The sequence below is a fragment of the Cnephaeus nilssonii genome (assembly GCF_951640355.1).
Source record: "Cnephaeus nilssonii genome assembly, chromosome: 6".
Classification (NCBI taxonomy): domain Eukaryota; kingdom Metazoa; phylum Chordata; class Mammalia; order Chiroptera; family Vespertilionidae; genus Cnephaeus; species Cnephaeus nilssonii.
Window position 1 is genome coordinate 6,679,541 of NC_137077.1, and position 17,616 is coordinate 6,697,156.

The 17,616-nt window shown below is 54.4% G+C and overlaps 2 protein-coding genes across 5 annotated transcripts in view; both read right to left on the reverse strand.

Moving 5' to 3' along the window:
* TRIOBP (TRIO and F-actin binding protein) overlaps positions 1–12,225 on the reverse strand; it is a 58,875-nt gene extending 46,650 nt beyond the window's left edge. For 2 of the 4 annotated variants that reach the window (XM_079773698.1, XM_079773695.1), the window contains exons 1-5: positions 8,042–12,225; positions 7,425–7,554; positions 6,322–6,472; positions 1,781–1,920; positions 248–443 (exon numbers count right to left, since the gene is read on the reverse strand). In XM_079773698.1, the coding sequence (XP_079629824.1) occupies positions 248–443; positions 1,781–1,920; positions 6,322–6,472; positions 7,425–7,447 (510 nt within the window). In that variant the 5' untranslated portion in view covers positions 7,448–7,554; positions 8,042–12,225. Of the gene's footprint in view, positions 1–247; positions 444–1,780; positions 2,852–6,321; positions 6,558–7,424; positions 7,556–8,041 lie in introns of those variants that run through there. The other 2 variants (XM_079773696.1, XM_079773697.1) reach the window with 2 other exon arrangements.
* Positions 12,226–12,249: 24 nt separating this feature from the next.
* On the reverse strand, positions 12,250–17,323 carry NOL12 (nucleolar protein 12). Its single transcript, XM_079773702.1, has 6 exons — positions 17,188–17,323; positions 16,046–16,151; positions 15,725–15,773; positions 15,053–15,195; positions 13,029–13,126; positions 12,250–12,551 (listed from the first exon to the last, which is right to left on the reverse strand). Exons 1-6 carry the CDS (start codon positions 17,268–17,270, stop codon positions 12,386–12,388), a joined length of 645 nt encoding a protein of 214 aa, XP_079629828.1. The 5' UTR covers positions 17,271–17,323; the 3' UTR covers positions 12,250–12,385.
* Between the last annotated feature and the right edge of the window lie 293 nt (positions 17,324–17,616).

A 17,616-nucleotide genomic window follows, 5' to 3' on the forward strand; every position in this document is an offset into this window, starting at 1 on the left:
GGTGATTCACATGGAGCGCCCATCAACCGAAACTCCTTCCTCCATTATTTCACAGGCAGAGCCCGGCCCTCCCGCACCGCCCCTACCTCTCCCGGGTGGGGTGGTCTGGGCAGCCTGAGGTGCCCACTAGGCCTTCAGGGGCCCTTGGCCCAGGTCCTTGGTGTGAGGCCCAGCTCTCCTCTGGGAGTTTGGGGCTGGCACGGAGGGGTGATCTGCTTGTGCCCTCAGCCTCCCGCCCCCAGCTCACCACAGAGGACGAGTTGCTGGTATCATCAGGGGCGGCGTCGCAGTCAGGGCTGGAGCTGGTGCCAGAGTCGGGGCCCTCGTCGAAGCTCCACAGGGAGGAGGCCGGGCCCTCCAGATAGGGCACTGCCTCCGAGTCCCAGCTCCTTCTCCTGGGGGTGGCTGAGGGGCCCTCTGCAGGGAGCCCTGCCGATGGGCCCCTGAGAGAGGAGACAGACACAGGACTTTTCCCCCAAAGTAATGGGAATTAAGAAGTAACACCCCCACCCAGGTACACACACACCTCACGTTACAGGGGAAGAGGGAGCTGACACTGAAGGCTCTCTATGTCTGCCTGGTTTAGCTACAACAGCCTCTCCTTGAAAGGAGTGTAATGATTCCCATTTTACAGATGAAGAAACTGAGGCTCAGAGTGGCCAAGGGACTGGCCAAGGTCACAGAACTAGCAAAGGGAAGAGCTGTACTGTGAACCAGGGCTGTGGTGCCAGCCCCGACCCTGTCACTGGAGCAGCAGTGGGGACCCAAGCTCAGGAAGCCCAGACATAACTGTGCTGAGCTAATGGGGGGCTCTGAGCGGTAGCAGAACTCCAGGGCAGTGACAGGGGCACCAGTCTGGATGCCAAGGGAGGGTGCTGCAGAGAAAGCCCTGCTTTGGGGAAGCCAGCGAGGGTGGCCACGGGCCTCAGCAGTCTTAGAGCTGGCAGCATCCCCAAAGAGTGGCCCACGGATTAGCCTACAAGATGGAAAGGGGTGCTGACCCCCAAGAAAGAGGCCTGCAGTCAAATAACTTTGGAACATACTACACACGTCTACCTCCCCCTTCAGAAGTACAATGCACGCCTGCAAACTAAAGGCTTTGACAAGTCCTGCAAGAAAGACTTCCAACTCTGTGGATCCCAGACTTTCTGAAACTATTTGATGGCAGAGCTTTTGTGGTTTTTTTTTTTAAATGTCTGCCTGTGAGGAACATGTTCCCAAAGCAATGCTGATTTAATTCAATTCTTCTTATTTTTCAAATGGGGAAACTGAGGCACAGAATGAGGGAGTAACTTGCCCAAGGTCCCACAGCCCAACAGGGATGAAGCTGAAACAGGACCCCAGGTTTCTAGATCCTCAGCCATGCCCTCCCAAAGCCCCTCAGCCCCAAAGGGACTTCAGTGCAGCTCAGGACAGGGGTGGGGGTGGGGGTGGGGTCGGGGTTGGTGGTGGAGGGAATCCCAGAGCCTGGAGCCGTGCACAGTCAGGCAGGTGGGTGGTAAGCCTATTTAATTGTTTAAAGCTGTGCAAAGGGAACAAGGAAATGTGAGCGGCTGTGAGCCATGCCCACGGCAGGGTGGGTGCGGGGGTGCTCTGCACCCTGGATCAAAGCTGAGCTAGGGCCCCAGGAACATGCCCGTGTGCCCAGCTGTATGGAGTGACCATGTGACCCACGCCAGCAGCCATCCTAGACAGACGCTGCCATTGTGAAGGGGTGTGGGGTGGGGTAAGTGAAGGCTACCCCAGGGAGCCCCTCCCTAGGCCCTGGAGCTCTACCCACCTCTCGGACTCTGGCTCAAGGCCGAGGCCCACCACAGACTGGCACCCAGAGGCTGAGGCTCTGTGCGGGTCCTCAGATGCAGCCGGGCGGCGGGGCAGGTCGCAGTAGGGTGCCTCTGCTCCTGGAGGGCTCCCGGGCTCCTGAGACAGAGTTGCAGAGAGGAGGCACCTCATGGCCCACGTGGGGGCTCCCCTCCCCCTGCGCGGCCCCTCCCCCCACCAGGCGTTGTGGAAGTCTCCAGGCATCTCCTCCTAGGATCTCAGACTTCCCAGGAGAGCTGTCCATCAGGCTGGAAGCGCCCCTGGGGATACAGGCTGAGGGCAGGCCGAGGTACAGTGTGTGTATGCACACGTGTGTACAGGTATGTGGGCGTATAAAGGCCTGTGTGTGTGCAACTGTGCACACGTGCATGTATGTGTATGCAAGGCCGGGGGGTACACTAGTGCATGTTTGCATAAGTGCATGCAAGTTCCTTTACATGTGTTGGCACATATGTAGGTGTGTGTGCCTGAGGACATGAAGTGCACAGAAGGAACCAAAGCGTTCTGTAGCCAGAACAGGAGGAGGAAGGAGGGTGAGGAGGAAGGGTTAAGCCAGCCTGCAGCGGGAGGGAGGAAGAGGCTGTCTGAGGGAGGAGATGGGGAAGAAGGCCTCAGAGGAGGGATGTGCCCCACTGAAGGAGGGCAGGGGGCCCTGGGGTGGAGGCGAGGCCCTGAGCTGACTGCTGGCTTCTCGCTCCCTCCGCCCTCACTGAGCCACACCTGTGATGGCTGGCGTTGGGCTCACCCAGGGGGAACGGCTGCTCACCTCTGGGAAGGCCCCCCCATTCCTCCCCACCTCCTGGGGTGGCAGGGCCCTCCCCTGGTGGTGGGAGACAGCGGCCACAGCACCCTGCACCCCGCCTCCTCTCGGGTTACCTGGACGGCGGGCTCCGGCGGTGGCGGCTGTCGGCTGTCAGCACCCTCGTCCCCGGGGGGCTCCGGCTCAGGCCCCCACGCTGCGGCCCTCCCAGGCCCCGACTCTGGGCCGTGGCGGCGGCGGCCGAGGCAGCAGAAACCTTAGAGGGGCCGGCTGCGGGAGCAGGGGCCCCTCATTACTGTTTCATAAGCCGGGGCCCAGCCAAGAACAATGCAGGACATGAAACCACAGGAACCTGATCCCCACAGCTCACCTGAGAGCTGGCAGGGCGGGGGCCTGGGCATGGGCTCCCTGGGGACCCTGGAGCCCAGAGCTCAGGGCTGAGGCCACAGCTTGGACACAACCCCGAGGTGGGCACAGACTCTCTGGGTTCCAAGAAGGTGGCCCCTGGCAGGTCCTAGGCAAGGCCAAGGAGTGGGGCCAGGGTGTCTGCCATGCCATCCAAGCCAGAGGAGCCCGTCTGGGTTCAGTTTCGCCCCCTGCCTTGGAGCCAGATTCTGATCAGAGCTCGTAGCGGGAGGTGTCAGATCCACAGCCCGGCCTGGCGCCTGGGCCACCCCAGGGACCTCGCAGCATGAATGAGGCGGGAGCAGCTTGCTGGGCATTGCCAAGGGGTCCCAGCCCAGCTGAGCCCAATAAGACCCCAGCCAGTCATGGCACCTCCTTCCTGCTCTCACCCCCAGCCCCCATCATACCCATCACCCACTTGAGCAGCCCAGCAGCCAGTCCCTGGCTCTGATTTCCTGTCTGGCGGGTCAGCACAGGCTCTGGCCTCAGACAGACATCAAGCCCAATCCTGGCACCTCCACTTCCCAGCTAGTGACCTCAGCCCTGCGGCTTCCCCTCTCTGAGCCTGGTTTTCTCATCTATAAAACCAGGATGATGAGGGGACCCACCTCCTAGGGGTGCTATGAGAATGAACGGAGTTAATATTTGTAAGGGGCTTAGGACAGTGTCTAGTCTGTACATCTTAAATATAATAGGTAACGTATAAAGATGAAATAGAATTTTATTAGTGTTGAATCGATAGAATGTTAAACACACATGGGAACAAATACATTAAAAAGGGATGTGCAATACCTGGCACACAGCACGACCCTCCCACCGAGGCTCCCTCCCTCCCTCCAGAACCTGGCCTGACCTGGTCAAGGCCGTGTGATTTCCAGGGATAAGCCCTCCCCTGGCCTGTGGGGCTCAGCTGAGAATAGAGGAGAGGCATATCCAGAGCTGGGATCCCAGGGGAGCCAGAGCAAGCTTTGGGGAGGGACCTGGCCATTCCTGCATATTCCAAGGCGGTAAAGAGGTCAGAACTAGTTCCACCCCCAAGAGATATCTTTCCAGGCCCCAGGGAAGAGTTGGAGCCCAGGTTACTAAAGCTCCAGCTGGGCCCCACACAATCCCATCCAGGCTTGGGGATGCTTCTTAAACACAGATTTTGTGACTCTACATGTTTGAACCACTTATCCATGAGCAAGACTTTCATCAGTGTCAGATCCTGATGATTCGAGAGCCTTTATCTCCCACCGAGGCCTGGCTCCTCAGCTCCATAACTCAGTACCTTCCCTCATCGACAGTGTGGCCACAGGCAACTCTCACTCACCACCCCAAACCACTCCCGATGGATTTCCTATCCCAAGTACCTGCCTCAGGAAATAACTTAGAAGTCAGCCATGTTTCACCCCTCCACGTTCCTCAGGTACCAAATCCTTTAGATTCCCCTGTTCAATTAGTTCTGAAATGTGTCTATTTCTCTCCATCTCAAAGTCTCCATCATCTTTGGCAGGAGTAACACCTTTTCCTCACTGGTCACCTTGATTTACTCTCACTCCCTGCACTCCATTCTCTGTCCTGCAGTCAAAGTGACTTTGGAAAATGCAAATCTGATCACATCACGCCCATTTAAAATCTTCAGTGGCTCCCATGCCTCTCAGGAAAAAGTTGAAAGTCAGCATGTCTATAAGGCGCCAGGAAGCCCGGGGACACCAGCCCCCACCTCATTTTCCAGCACTGCCCTGGAGTTCCTGTGCCTCCCCGTTTTGATGGCCTCTCTCCATCCTCCAATGTGCCTCCTCCTTTCTGCCTCAGGGCCTTTGCACCTACTGTTCCCTCCCTCTCCTCTTCCCCCAACTTCACTGGCCAATGTCCCCACATAGCCTTTACCAAGCAGCTGAAATGTCATTTCCTTGGAGAAACCAACCATTGATCCTCATGCCACTTGCTATTCCTTACAACCTTTACAACAACCATAATTCTTTGCATGATTAGTTAGTTTTCATTTCTCTTGCTAGTTATCAAGCCCCATGAACCAGGGACAGTGTCTGTGTTAATCACTGTTTCCCCAACATCTAGCATAATGCCTGGCACATGTTAGGCACCCATTCAACATGTGAACTGGCCCATCTCAGCCTGGAAGTGGTGGGACTAACACTAGAACCCAAACCTGCCTGAATCAAAACGTCTTCTGTTCCCGACTTGCCATCTCTCCACCCATTGGGAGAGGTGATTTGCATGGGAGATGGACTCACTGAGCTTTCAGGCATCTGCTCCCTGAACTTGGGGGGAGGGAAGCTGTTACTACAGGTATCAGGACGAGCAAAAAGGAATCTCCAAGACTTGTTTGCCTGATCAGGAAGGCGAGAGAGGAAACTAAGGCGTATTGAATTAGCCACATGTGACTGAGGCTAAGCTGTGCCAGATGCCCTGAGTGAGAAGCCTTGTTGCCATTACTCTTTAGGAGAGTGAAGCCAGAGGGTAAATGACCCAAGGTCACACGGCGGGGAAATGCAAACCTGGCACTGGAACCCTGGCTGTGTGGCTCCAGAGCGGAACAATGACTCACTGATATGGGTCACTTTGGAGCCTAACCCCCTGCAGGGTGCTGGCTGCCAGGCTTACGAGGAGCCTCGGGACCCTCTGGGAATGACAGGGCCATGATGGACCAAAGCTGAAGGGCCCAGGGAGAGTCACGGTCCCACACTTCTCACAGCGTGTGCACCAGGAGCTCTGGGGTTATGTGTACAGAGACTTGGCCCATATGGATCCCAAAGTGAGAAAACGCTTCACTCCTTCAACACCTTCAAGGAGAACCTTTGCAGTGGCTGCTGGGGTATCTGTAACATCTCTCTAACACCTGCCAATCTCTCCCTTTCCCCCGCAACCTCCCTTTTTAACAGACGGCAGGACTCAGGTTCAGAACCTTCGGCCAACAAAGTCTCTAGTTAGAATTTAACGACACTTCTGTTTTTTCTCTTTCTCTTCCCTTCTTTTTAACCTTTTATATAAAGGATAGGATCCTAGTTTTCTATCTGGTGGTGATGTAAAGTTCTGCTTTAGTGTAAGTCGAAAAAGGGAGTTGGTTTAAAGAATAAGGTATGTAATAGATTACATGAGGCAATGGCAAAACAACAACAACACACAAACCCATAAAGTCGGGAGAATGACTGGCATTTGGGAAACATTCACATGGTCCCACTACTTCATTGAACAGATGGAAAAACTGAGGCTCTGCCCAGGAGGAAAGCCGGTGTCTGGGTTCAATGGCAAGTGAGTGTCTCAGTCAGGCCCCAGCCCGTCACGGACTGCCCCATCCCAAACCACCCGACCACTCAGGAACGCCAGCCCACCTGGTGCCTTGCTCTGTAGGCCTCCTCAGGGTGGAAGCAGTTTTGACAGCAGCTCTGGGCAAGCACATTGGCCTCACAGTGTTCGCAGGGGGCATTCCCAGCCTCCCCCTCCATACTGGGTGAGTCAGGCCGGGGCAGCTCCTGCAGTCCACTGGTGGGGCCCGGGAAGAATGGAGCAGGGAGGCGAGAACCAGGTGACTGGCTAGTAGTACCTGGACCCCAGCCCCAGCTTGCCCCTGGACAAAGACCAAGGAAATAAGGTTATTCATCTATGTATTCATCTGTTCATTTATTCACTCAACAAACACTCATTAAGCACCTACTAAGCACCAGGCACTCTGCCAAGCACTGGACATGTGCTTCCTAGTCATTACTGCAGTGTTGCTCCAAGTGTGTTCTGAGGACCCTGCTAGACTCCGTAGAGCTGTTTATAAAATGCATATTCCCAGTTCCCTCCCCAGATCCGCCTACTCAGAATCTCTCTGGAGGTGAGGCCTAGGGGTGTGCATTTTAAACAAGTCTCCTAGGGCGCTCATGCACCCCAAAGTTGGAGTGCCCTTGCCTTACAATTATCCTGCATTGTGGATAAATTAATGTCAGATTCAGATGAAGCAAGGAAGGCTAACAGAGGTTCCATAACTTGCAAGGCCCCAGTGGCTGAACTGGATTCAAACCCAGGTCTGTGTACCTCCTCCTCCCCGCTCCCTCCAAACACACACACAAGGAGGTGGAAGTGAGGGGCACTGGATCATACTGCCAACGCACACAGGTCCTTTGGGAAATACTGGGAGGCAAAAGGCCAGCCAGGTCTTTTCAGAGTTGAGGGCAAAGTCATGAACAAAAGTGAACAACCTGAAGTCACACAGCAAGTTTGTGGCAGCCTGGCCAAAGAGAAACCCTAGTGTTCTGACTTGTGCCTATGGCTGTCCCTTCTGTGCCACTGAGAGCTCCATTGTCATGCCCTGTGAGGAGGGGTGGGGGAGCCCCAACAGAAGAGTGACTTGAAGATGCCCTCCTAACCCACACAGAGCCCCAGGAGGGGGTGAGGGCGAGAGGAATCCATATTCCCAAACACACCTGCCCCTTATGGTACCTTTCCTCACCTGGAGAATTTCCTCCACAGCATCCCAGGGGATCAGGCCTTCCTTGCCAATCTCACCCCAGAGCTGGGGAATTTCATGTCCTCCGCCGGGGCAGCCAGGGCGAAGGTTCTTGGCTCCTCCATCATCAGACCTGGGAGGCAGCAGGGCACGGTCTTGGGGGGAGGGGGCACCCACTGACCCCTCGGTGGGGTCTCTGATCCTCTCTGGGCTCTTCTCCCAGCATCACTGCTCCCAGCTCCCAGCGGTAGACCAGGAGTGAATTGGTCCCGCCCAGCCTGCGCAGTTCTTTCCCAGTTTGACCACATAAAGGAGTATCTTCTGGGATGGAGACCGCTGCTCATTTCCCTGGGGGCGGATGTAGAGCACTCTACTCCATGTCCCCCTCACTGTTCCCGCTTCCTCCTCCCCACCGCAACCAATTGGCAGAATTCTTCTCTGAAATGCAGTTTAGATGCGGATATAACAAGGAAAAACTTGCCCAGGACACGGATGCCCCACCCTGAGAATGGACCCCTAGACCTCCCTCCATTCAGCCAGTCCCTCCCCATATCCCTCACTCCTCCACCTTTTCCCGCTTATCCCCCTCCCCCACACCCTTTCCAAAGCGCAGAACTAACCTCGGCTCGAGTTTCCACGCACAAGGGGGTGCCAGGGTTGGGTAGGGAGGTCACAGCCTCTTTATTTTAACAATGAATCAGAACACTGCCCGGGAGGAGGATGAAGACCACGCCTCTGCCGTTCTCTCATAGGCTCTCTCTAGGTTCCTTATTTACATGAAGACTGTGCGATTGGACAATCCGAGGGCAAGGGGAGGGGCGGAGGCGGGCGGTGCCCAGATGCCTCAGAGCGCGGGACCCACTGCACGTTAAGCCTGAGCAACCAGGTCTGGATCCTCCATGGCTCCTTCTGCTCTCTTTCCCTTTGGTTCATTCCCGTCACAGTCCGCTAACCTGGTTTCTGCCTAGACCTTGGGCTAGAGTCTTAACTTCTCTGTGCCTCAGTTTTCTAATTTATAAACTATGGGTAGTAATATTATCTGTGAGGATAAAATTAAATACCCAAGGGCTTTCAATCTTAACGATTTGCACATTTCCACTAATGCGACGTTCACTCCAATGCACAGCTCTCCCCTTTTAAGAAGTCTAACATCTTCGCCCTACCTAGTTTGGCTCAGCAGTTTAGGCATCAGCCTGCGGACTGAAGGGTCCTGGGTTTGATTCCCGTCCATGGCACAAGCTCAGGTTGTAGGCTGGATTGCCCTGCAGCCAATCAGTGATCCTCTCTCATCATTGATGTTTCTATCTCTCTCTCCCTTCCTCTCTGAAATCAACAGAATACATTTAACAAAATAAAAAGTCTAACATTTTGCTCTAGCCAGTGTGGCTCAGTTGGTCCAAAAGCTCGCTCTCTCTCTCTCTCTCCCTCCCTCTATCTCTAAAATTAATAAAAACATTTTTTACTAGTAAAAGGCTAACATTTATTCTGCACTATGTGGCAGCTCCTGGTCCAAATCTCCACAATTATGAAGACATAATCATGTGAAGGATTAAGTACAAAGATCTTCATTTCATAGCAACTGAGGATCAGAGAAATTAACTAACTTTCCAGTGTCACACAGCTAGTAAAAGGCAGAGGCACGACTAAAACCCTGGATGTCTGCCTCTACCTTCGTCCACAGAGCATCCTCACAATCCAGTCAGACATTCACATGTACTGGCATAGCATGCTGAGCTGGGTACTGGGGAGATGGTAACATGAATAGAATGTGGCTCCTTCTGAGATGAGGAGCCCACTGACCAGTGGGACAGACTCTGAACAGGTCATTCTGGCCCAGGATGGAACAGGCGAAGATACAGCTTCATAACAAGAATAATAAGCTTTCTGCTTGGTCCTAATTACTATAAGCAAAACAGGAAATAGTGAGACTTGTGTTCAATATCTGGCTCTAGCACTCCCTGGCTGTGTGATCTTGAGAAAGTTCCTTGACCTCTCTGAGCCTACGGTGGGAGTAGGGTAGGCACTCAGTTCGAGTTTGAAGCTCAGGATATGATGCCAGCCCTCTAGCTCCCACCCATCAGTAAAACTTGAAGCCAACTCACAGTGGCCCTCCTAATTCATTAAATACTTATGAAGCCCCTACTTTTGTCAGTGTGTGTACTGAGGAGAGATCAGTGAACAAAAGATCAAATCTCCTGCTTTTGTAATGCTTATACTTCAGTGGAGACAAACAGACCACAAACTAGATAAATAAGCATATATGTAGTGTGTTGGCTGGTGATGAGCACAAAGGAGAAAAATGAAGCAGGGAGGGGGTGGAAGTGGCTGGTACGGTCAGGGAAGGCCGTACTGAGAAAGGTGACATTTGAGCAAAGACCTGGAGAAGATGGGGCAGTGAGCATGCCGGACCTGGGCAAGAGTTTTCAGCTGCGAGGACAGATGCAGAGGTTGGGGTGGAAAGGAGAGAGTCAGGGGCAGGTTGGTGGGCCGTCCTGAGCATTCTTCCTAGTTCTGGAGCTGCCTGGTTGCCCCCTCTGTGGAATGGCTCAGGGCTGAGGGTGTAGTGGTGGCAGCCAAGGAAGCATCACCATTTAGTCCCAGCCTCACATCCCCCTTTCTACTCTCTGAATTCTGCTTAGCTCCAGCTTTGCTCATGCCATTTCATGTGGCTGGGACACCCCTCTTCAGAGATCTGGGGAAGCAGGATAGGTTCTGTTCCCACTATACCCCACTGAGTCTCAGCTTCCTCTCCGTCAAGTGGAAATGGTCAGCCCAGCTCTCCTTGCCCACAGGCCTGGTGGAGAATCACATGCTCTTGGCAGGCAAGACAGAGATGCAGGGGAGTGTGGCCCAATGGAGCAGGGACAGGAAGGCAAGAGTCTCTAAAAGTGTCATCAGGGCTGGCTCCAGTCCATGGTTACCTTGCACAGTAGTGATCCAAAGCGGCCAGTCTTGCTTTTACTGACCCCTTTAGAGACTCATGACTTGATAAAGCTGCTAGAGGCTTCAACCCACAGGGCCCATGAGATGGGGGTAAAGAACCAAAGGTAAGCATGGAGAGAGGAGCTCCCGAAATAAGACAAGTTCTCCAGAGGGTTCTGATTGCACCACAGCTGATACTAGGACTAGCAAAGCCACATGCCTCAATGTCCTTGGTCTGCTGGAAGAACTAGTGGCACACGTAAGAGCGATGATAATACTAACCAACTTTACAAATTGTAGATATGTTATACATGACCCCATGTCACTGGGGATGGGAAGAGACCCAGGTCAGATGTCTCCGCAGTCAGCAACTGCACACGCACTGCAGGCGCACTGGAGAATGCTGTGCTAAGAGAACCGGTTCATACACAGGGTCTCATTTTAGCCTTAGGGGCAGCACTAGGAGGTAGGTGTCTCATATCTTCCTACATGGGAACAGACCCAGGGAGGTTAGCAGAGTGAGGAGCTCAGACAGTGGTCAAGTGGCAGGGCCCAGATTCAAATCCACACTCTGCTGTGCAGACGCCCCAGGCCTAGCTGTTCCTGCTCACAGGGCCTGTGAGGGCTAGGGTCACATTCAGCTATCTTGGGTTGAGCACCAGAACAGACTTGAGCCTGGTAGCAGGCTATGCCCTGGACGGAGGCAACCAAATGGGATTGAGTCAGCTGACCCAAGCACAGGAGGGGACAACCAGAAGGAGCTGAGCAGCAGGTCACGAGGCCTCCTGGCCAGAAGCCCTGAGCTGTGCGTTCCCATGGCCAGGTGTGGCCTTCAGAACTGCATCAGATATCACCAGATAGGTGTTGATGGCGACATGGGAAAGCACCTGCCCACCCCCAGGTGCGGCCTAACAGAGCCACTGTTCCTGAGCCTGCCCAATGGTGGGGTGGGGCTGCCCCTGGAATGCCTTCCCTGGGATGAGTGGGGGGAAGGCCTACCCCACAGACTTCACAGACCCTGCAGCTGTGCTCCCATCAGGGCACTCTCCTGTCACTGTGGCCATCTCTCGCTAGTCATGAACTTCACTGGGGATGAGAGCACATCTACTCCCTTTCAGTCCTAGTGTTAGGGCCCTGACCAGGGTAAACTCAAAATCCCTGTGCCCTGCTCAGAATCACAGGAGCCAGTAAATGGCAAGGGGGGGTCAATGATGCTCCAGAACATGCTCTGGTTGTGCTCCACCTTCTTGGTCAGGAACAGCAGAGTATGTGAGGGGTCACTAACAAGCAGGGACAAGGGTGGTTTTCAGCAGCTGGGAAGCCAAATCTGAAGGCCTGGAAGGAGTGTGAAGACCCGCACCACACCAGCTGGACTCCCGAGGAGTCTGCTTGGAAGGGGCACACTTTCAGACAAGATGCATTTTCATTAAAAAGGTTATTCACTCCTAGCACCTGAGAAGCTGCCTGTTTGGGGGTGGGGGGTGCTCCAAGAGTCATGTGCTTCCACCATTTCAATTTCTGCTGCGGAGACAAAGAAGACCAAGAAGGGACAGACTGCAAGTCTCAGCTAGTAAAGGGCAAGCTTGGCACTGCTCACCCACCCAGCTGCCCGCTCTTCAGGGCAGCAGGTGGACTCCGGATTCCACCAGTGGTTATGCTGGTCTGCAACCCTGCTTAGGGGGCCTAGACCTGACGCTGCCTCTTCACACCCACAGGGGAAAGTGCTGGAGGGAGAGGATGGACCCAACTCTGACCACGCCCACCACCCGAGAAGCCTACCCTTGGTACATGGCATTGGGGCCAAGGACAAACCACAGTGCACTTAGTTTCAAAAACCTGAGGAAGGCCCAGTGATGTATACATGTAGGAAGATGCTCCAAATGTGGCTCAGAAGGTTCCTCCTGAGGGAGGCCAGCTCTCAGCTGCCTGCTTCTTCTGGGGTAAAAGCCCCGGTGTCAGTGCAGGCTGGGTTACGGGGACAGCCAAGCAGAGGCGGGACCGATCCTTGCAGCCCAGGCTGGGGCCTGGCCTGGTTCTCGGGCTCACTCTCCGCTGTGCCGGGTTTTGCCGGTCAGCCGGCGGCGCTGGGTCTTGCTGGTCCGAGTGGCACTCGGGGGCTTCTTGGTGGAGTCCTGGGCTCGTCGAGGATGTTTCTTCTTGACTTTTTTGCGATTGTGTGCATGCAGTGATGCCGTGAGAGAGGAGATCCTGCGGGAGAGTGGATGCTAGTGAGGCTAGGGGAACAGGGCGTAAGTGAAAGGTTGTGTTTACTTTGGGGAACAGGGCGTAAGTGAAAGGTTGTGTTTACTTTGGGGAACAGGGCGTAAGTGAAAGGTTGTGTTGAGGTTGACTGACAGCCCAGCTCATGAAGGGGAAGTGAGGACAAGACCACAATATCAGGAGTACCAAGTCCATTCCTAAGGCAGCCTGCTCTGACTGCAAAGGGCCAGCCAGCTCCTTAGCTCAGAGAGAGAAAGGTCTTTACCCCAGGTACGAAGGGCTTCCAGGGTCGGCCGTTCTTTGGGTGGGGTGGGGGACAATGAGGAGAAGCTGAGGACCACATGAGACCCTATAACTGCCCCACCCACAGCACTCCCCGCAAGCCAGCGGGAGGTGGCTCTGCAGGCCAGGTCACCAGGGCAGCCATGCAGAGCAGGCTCATAGGGGAGGACAGGCCAGGCTCACCGCTGGGACAGCAGGGGCTCTCTGGACTTCCTGGGTAAGGCTTTGGTCGGCTTCTCCATCGATGACACCTCCTCCTCAGACCCAGGCCCGGCCCCTTGCTAAAGAAGCATAGGACAAAGATTGTCACAGAGAGCAGTGGACTGGAAGGCCAGGCAACCATGGCTCTATCGAGTGGGGGCACGATTCGCCACATCCCAGGCCTGGGCTGGGACTCAGGGAAGGCTCTGTATGCCCTGGAGCGGGAATCACGCAAGGGAGAGCTGCATTTCAGAGTCCTCCGCTGCCTCAGTTTCCAGTGGGCACGCAACACTCACAGATGGAACTCTAAAACGGGGCAAAACTTGTCTTTGCATTGGACCTTTCAGAAGATGGAGCACAAAACAGAAGGTGGATAATAAGACGTGGTAAGGCAGTGGCTCCTGGACTTAAGCACACTGTAACCCATGATAGAAAATGTGGTTTACCTTGTGACTGTATATACGTGTATACAAATTCCTACACAACCCGGACAGACAGACTCTAACTGAAACTAACTTACTGAGATGCTTTCTGATATTCAATGATAACTCTACTCCTTCCTTCCTTCCTTCCTTCCTTCCTTCCTTCCTTCCTTCCTTCCTCCCTCCCTCCCTCCCTCCCTCCCTCCTTCCCTTCCCTTCCCTTTCCTTCCCCCCCTTCCCTTCCCTTTCCTTTAAATATATTTTATTGATTTTAGAGAGGAAGGAAGCGGGAGAGAGTGACAGAAACATCAATGATGAGAGAGAATCATTGATCAGCTGCCTCCTGCACGCCCCCTACTGGGGAATCAAGCTCGCAATCCAGGCATGTGCCCTTGGCCGGAATTGAACCTGGGACCCTTCAGTCTGCAGGCTGATGCCCTATCCATTGAGCCAAACCAGCTAGGGCTCTTTCTTTTTTTTTTTAAATTCTCACCCAAGGATGTGTTTATTGATTTTAGAGAGAGAGGATGGGAAAGAAAGAGAGAGACATCAATGTGAGAAACATCAACTGGTTGCCCGACTGAGAACCAACCTGCAGCCTAGGTATGTGCCTTGACCTGGAATCAAATTGGCAACCTTCTGGTGTATGGGACAACGCTGCAACCAACTGAGCTACACCGGCCAGGGCTACTTCTTCCTTCTTTTCTTCCTTTCTCTCTCTCTCTCTCTCTTTTTTTTTTAAAAATATATTTTATTGATTTTTACAGAGAGGAAGGGAGAGGGATAGAGAGCTAGAAACATCGATGAGAGAGAAACATCGATCAGCTGCCTCCTGCACACCTCCCACTGGGGACGCGCCCGCAACCAAGGCACATGCCCCCGACTGGAATCGAACCCGGGACCCCTCAGTCCGCAGACCGACGCTCTATCCACTGAGCCAAACCGGCTTCGGCTCTCTCTTTCTCTCTTTTAAATATATATTTTATTGACTTTTTACAGAGAGGAAAGGAGAGGGACAGAGAGCTAGAAACATCGATGAGAGAGAAACATCGACCAGCTGCCTCTCGCACAACCCCTACCGGGGATGTGCCCGCAACCAATGTACATGCCCTTGACCGGAATCGAACCTGGGACCCTTCAGTCCGCAGACCGACGCTCTATCCACTGAGCCAAACCGGTTTCGGCTCTCTCTTTTTTTTTTTTAGTGCTGTTAGAAACCTGCTAATAACTCACACCCCAAAGGTTGAAAACTCACTGTCAGTGCACACAGATGTGCTGTGTTATTATTGCTGCTTACCATGCAATGTGAGTGATCACAGTAAACAGCTATCTTAAGTGCTTTCGTGGGTTCACCACTTTTAACCTCATAGAAATCCCACAAGGCAGGTGCTACCATTAGCAAACCTCAATTTACTGATGAAAGGAAGAGGCAAAGCAAAGAGAAGCCCAAGCTCCCAAAGCCGCTCAGGGGTGGACTTAGCCTCTGAAGCCCCCGACTCCAGGATTGTGTCTAGGCCCAGAAGGGAAAGAACCCTTTGCACTGGAATCTCCATGACATGGACCAGGGCTGGGAGTGACACTCACATCAGGCGGGGGCAATCCGAGCAGCCGGGCCCCTGAGAGGTCCAGGTCACTGATGGTGGTCACGGTGACTGTGTGGTTGGGGTGGTCATACTGCACTGACTCGGTCTTTGCCGTCACCAGCCGGTCCAGTTCGTCCGCCTCCTCTGTTCAGGGTGAGCACAGAACTGGGCCTCAACACTAGGGCATAAGTAACCAGGCCCCAGCCCCGCCCAGTCCTGGAGTGCAATGGCCCCTCTACTCTAAGGGAGAGTATCTGGGAGGTCACTGGCTCCAGAGCCTGGCCTGCTAACAAATGCTATAAATTATCCAGTTCCTCCTTTTGTGTTCCAGGAAACCCCCAGACCACATGGTTCCCACCTAGGACAAGCCCAGTGTGACACCAGGAGCTGCTGCTGTCCTTTCCCTCTATCCCCAGTCCCTCCAGGCCTCAGACACTGGGCTGTCTGCTCAGAATCGGTTTACCAAGAGGTGGGGTCTCCTCCTTGTCTCTGAGCCTCTCAGATTTAGAGGTACCCAAGGACCACTCCTGTCCCCGGGGTCATCACCAAGACCCTCAGAGTTAAGGAAGTCAGCTTCTGTGCAGCCTTACACCCCTATCCTCCCACCCATCTAGGGATTAATAAACCCAGGCCTGTTGGCTATTCTCCAGGTCAGGCCAAGGGTGGGCCTTACCCAGTGCCTCCTCTCTCTCTGCCAGCATTTTCAGGTATTCTTGGTGGCGCTGAAACCAAAAGGGAGGGGGACACAGTGAGTATGATGGCTGTTCAGCCCCACCTCAGGCAGGGGCATTGCTCACCTCCGGGGTGAGTGAGTGAAAGACCGGGAGAACCCATCCTAAACCTTCCCCAGACCTGGGCCCACGGTGTCTCTACCTGTACAAACTGCTTCCCAGGCCTGCTCACACCTCCCCCCATCCCTGTAGATGCCCCATTCAGGCCATCCAAGGCTGCGGGTCCCCTGGGGTGAGAGACTCTCCCGCCCTCCCCTCTGCACCTCCTCCCGGAGCTTCTTCTGCTCCTTCTTGAGCCGCTGCTTGATCTCCTCTATGGCTGCCTTCTTTCGCTCCACCTTCCGCTTGTGGAAGCCTGTCAGGTACTCCCTACAGGAAAGAGGCCGGGGAGAATCAGGAACCACAAGGAAGAGAGGCTCACTCCAAAAACAGCGAAATGGCACCATCCCAAAAATGTACCTGTCAACTCATGTAATCCTCACAACTACCTGTGTAGTGGGTACCAATCCCTGTTTTACAGATGGGGTCGCTGAGGCACAGAGACAGGGTTACTTGCCCAAGGTCACAGAGTGTAAGGTATGAAAAAGAGGGAGATGGTGCCTCTTTCTACCCACTACCCTCCAGGGCTTTCAGCTTCCAGAGACAGGTGATGGGCATAGGTTGTGGGCCTTTGAACCTAAACAGGTGAGGCCCCGTCTATACTGCCAAATCCCATTCCCCAGTGAATCAAACCACTTCTAGCAGGACTTTCAAGGCCACCCTTACTCAGACCTCTACACTTCCTGCTGGACCAACACCGCATTTCCAGGGCAGTTGTTCCTTGGACCCATCCATCTGTGTAGGGCCTGTGGGTGCCCCAGCGTTCCCCTCCCTGCATCTATCCGATCTCAGCCCCTCCTCGCCTCTGTAGTACTGACTGCACCATTCCCATCTATTCCGGGCCCCAACACTAGGTTTTTCGATGACCCACTACCCTACGCTAAGGTGGCACACACATGTAGGAGTACATGTCTGGTGAGCGAATAAAATGAACTTAAGCCACTCGTTTCATTCGTTTATCTTCAACAACTGAGAGCACTGCATACGGGGCGGCCGGCTGGGCTAGGGAGGTCGAAGCCATTGCTTTGAAACCCTAACTCCCGGCTCTCAGGCACCCAGCACACAAAAGAAGCTCAGTGGTTTGGGGCGCGGAGGAGAGCGAAGGGAGGGCGGGGCGAGCGGTTCCATTCCTCAGGCCGGGGGCCGAGAGCGGCCGCTTCCATTCCGCTGTAGAGCGTCCCCGGGGAGCCGCGGAGCACGCCGCGAGGGCGGGGCCGGAAGGGCCCTGGGCGTGAGCGTGCGCGGCGCGGGGAGGGCGTAGGCCTTGCCCGGCAGCCGGAGGGGATGCGGCCCGCTTAGCACTCACCGCCGCTTCTCCTCGTCGAAGCTGAGAACGAGCCGCGGCCGCCGGTTGTCGCCGTCTCGCTTCTTCTTCTTGTTGCGGCCCATAACTGTGAGGCCTGGGCGTGCGGCTCCCACTCCCTAAGACACTTCCGGTGTAGCGTCCTCAGCCTTCCGGGCGCGCCTCGCAACGACGCTCCGCGGTTCCATTCACCAGAGCTGGTCTCTTAAAGGGACCGCCCCAGCCGGTCTCCCCACTCCGCCCTTCAGCGTGTAACTAGCAGAAATCTGCCCGGCGATTCCCAGCCCCACTCCTTCTAGACAAGCACGTTTAGACACAGAATAGGTGCTCAATATGGAGTTATTAGTGAATGACCAAAGATTGCTGATCCTTTTTTTTTCTTTTAGTGTTTTTATTTATTTTTATATTTTTTATTGATTTCAGAGAGGAAGG

Excerpts from the sequence above, each read along its gene's own strand:
- NOL12 (XM_079773702.1), bottom strand. The coding sequence starts at position 17,270 with ATGGGCCGCAACAAGAAGAAGAAGCGAGACGGCGACAACCGGCGGCCG. Across the intron at positions 15,774-16,045 it reads AGAAGAAGCTCCGGGAGGAG|CGCCACCAAGAATACCTGAA; the intron begins GTGCAGAGGGGA and ends TTTTGGTTTCAG. Across the intron at positions 12,552-13,028 it reads GAGCCCCTGCTGTCCCAGCG|GATCTCCTCTCTCACGGCAT; the intron begins GTGAGCCTGGCC and ends ACTCTCCCGCAG.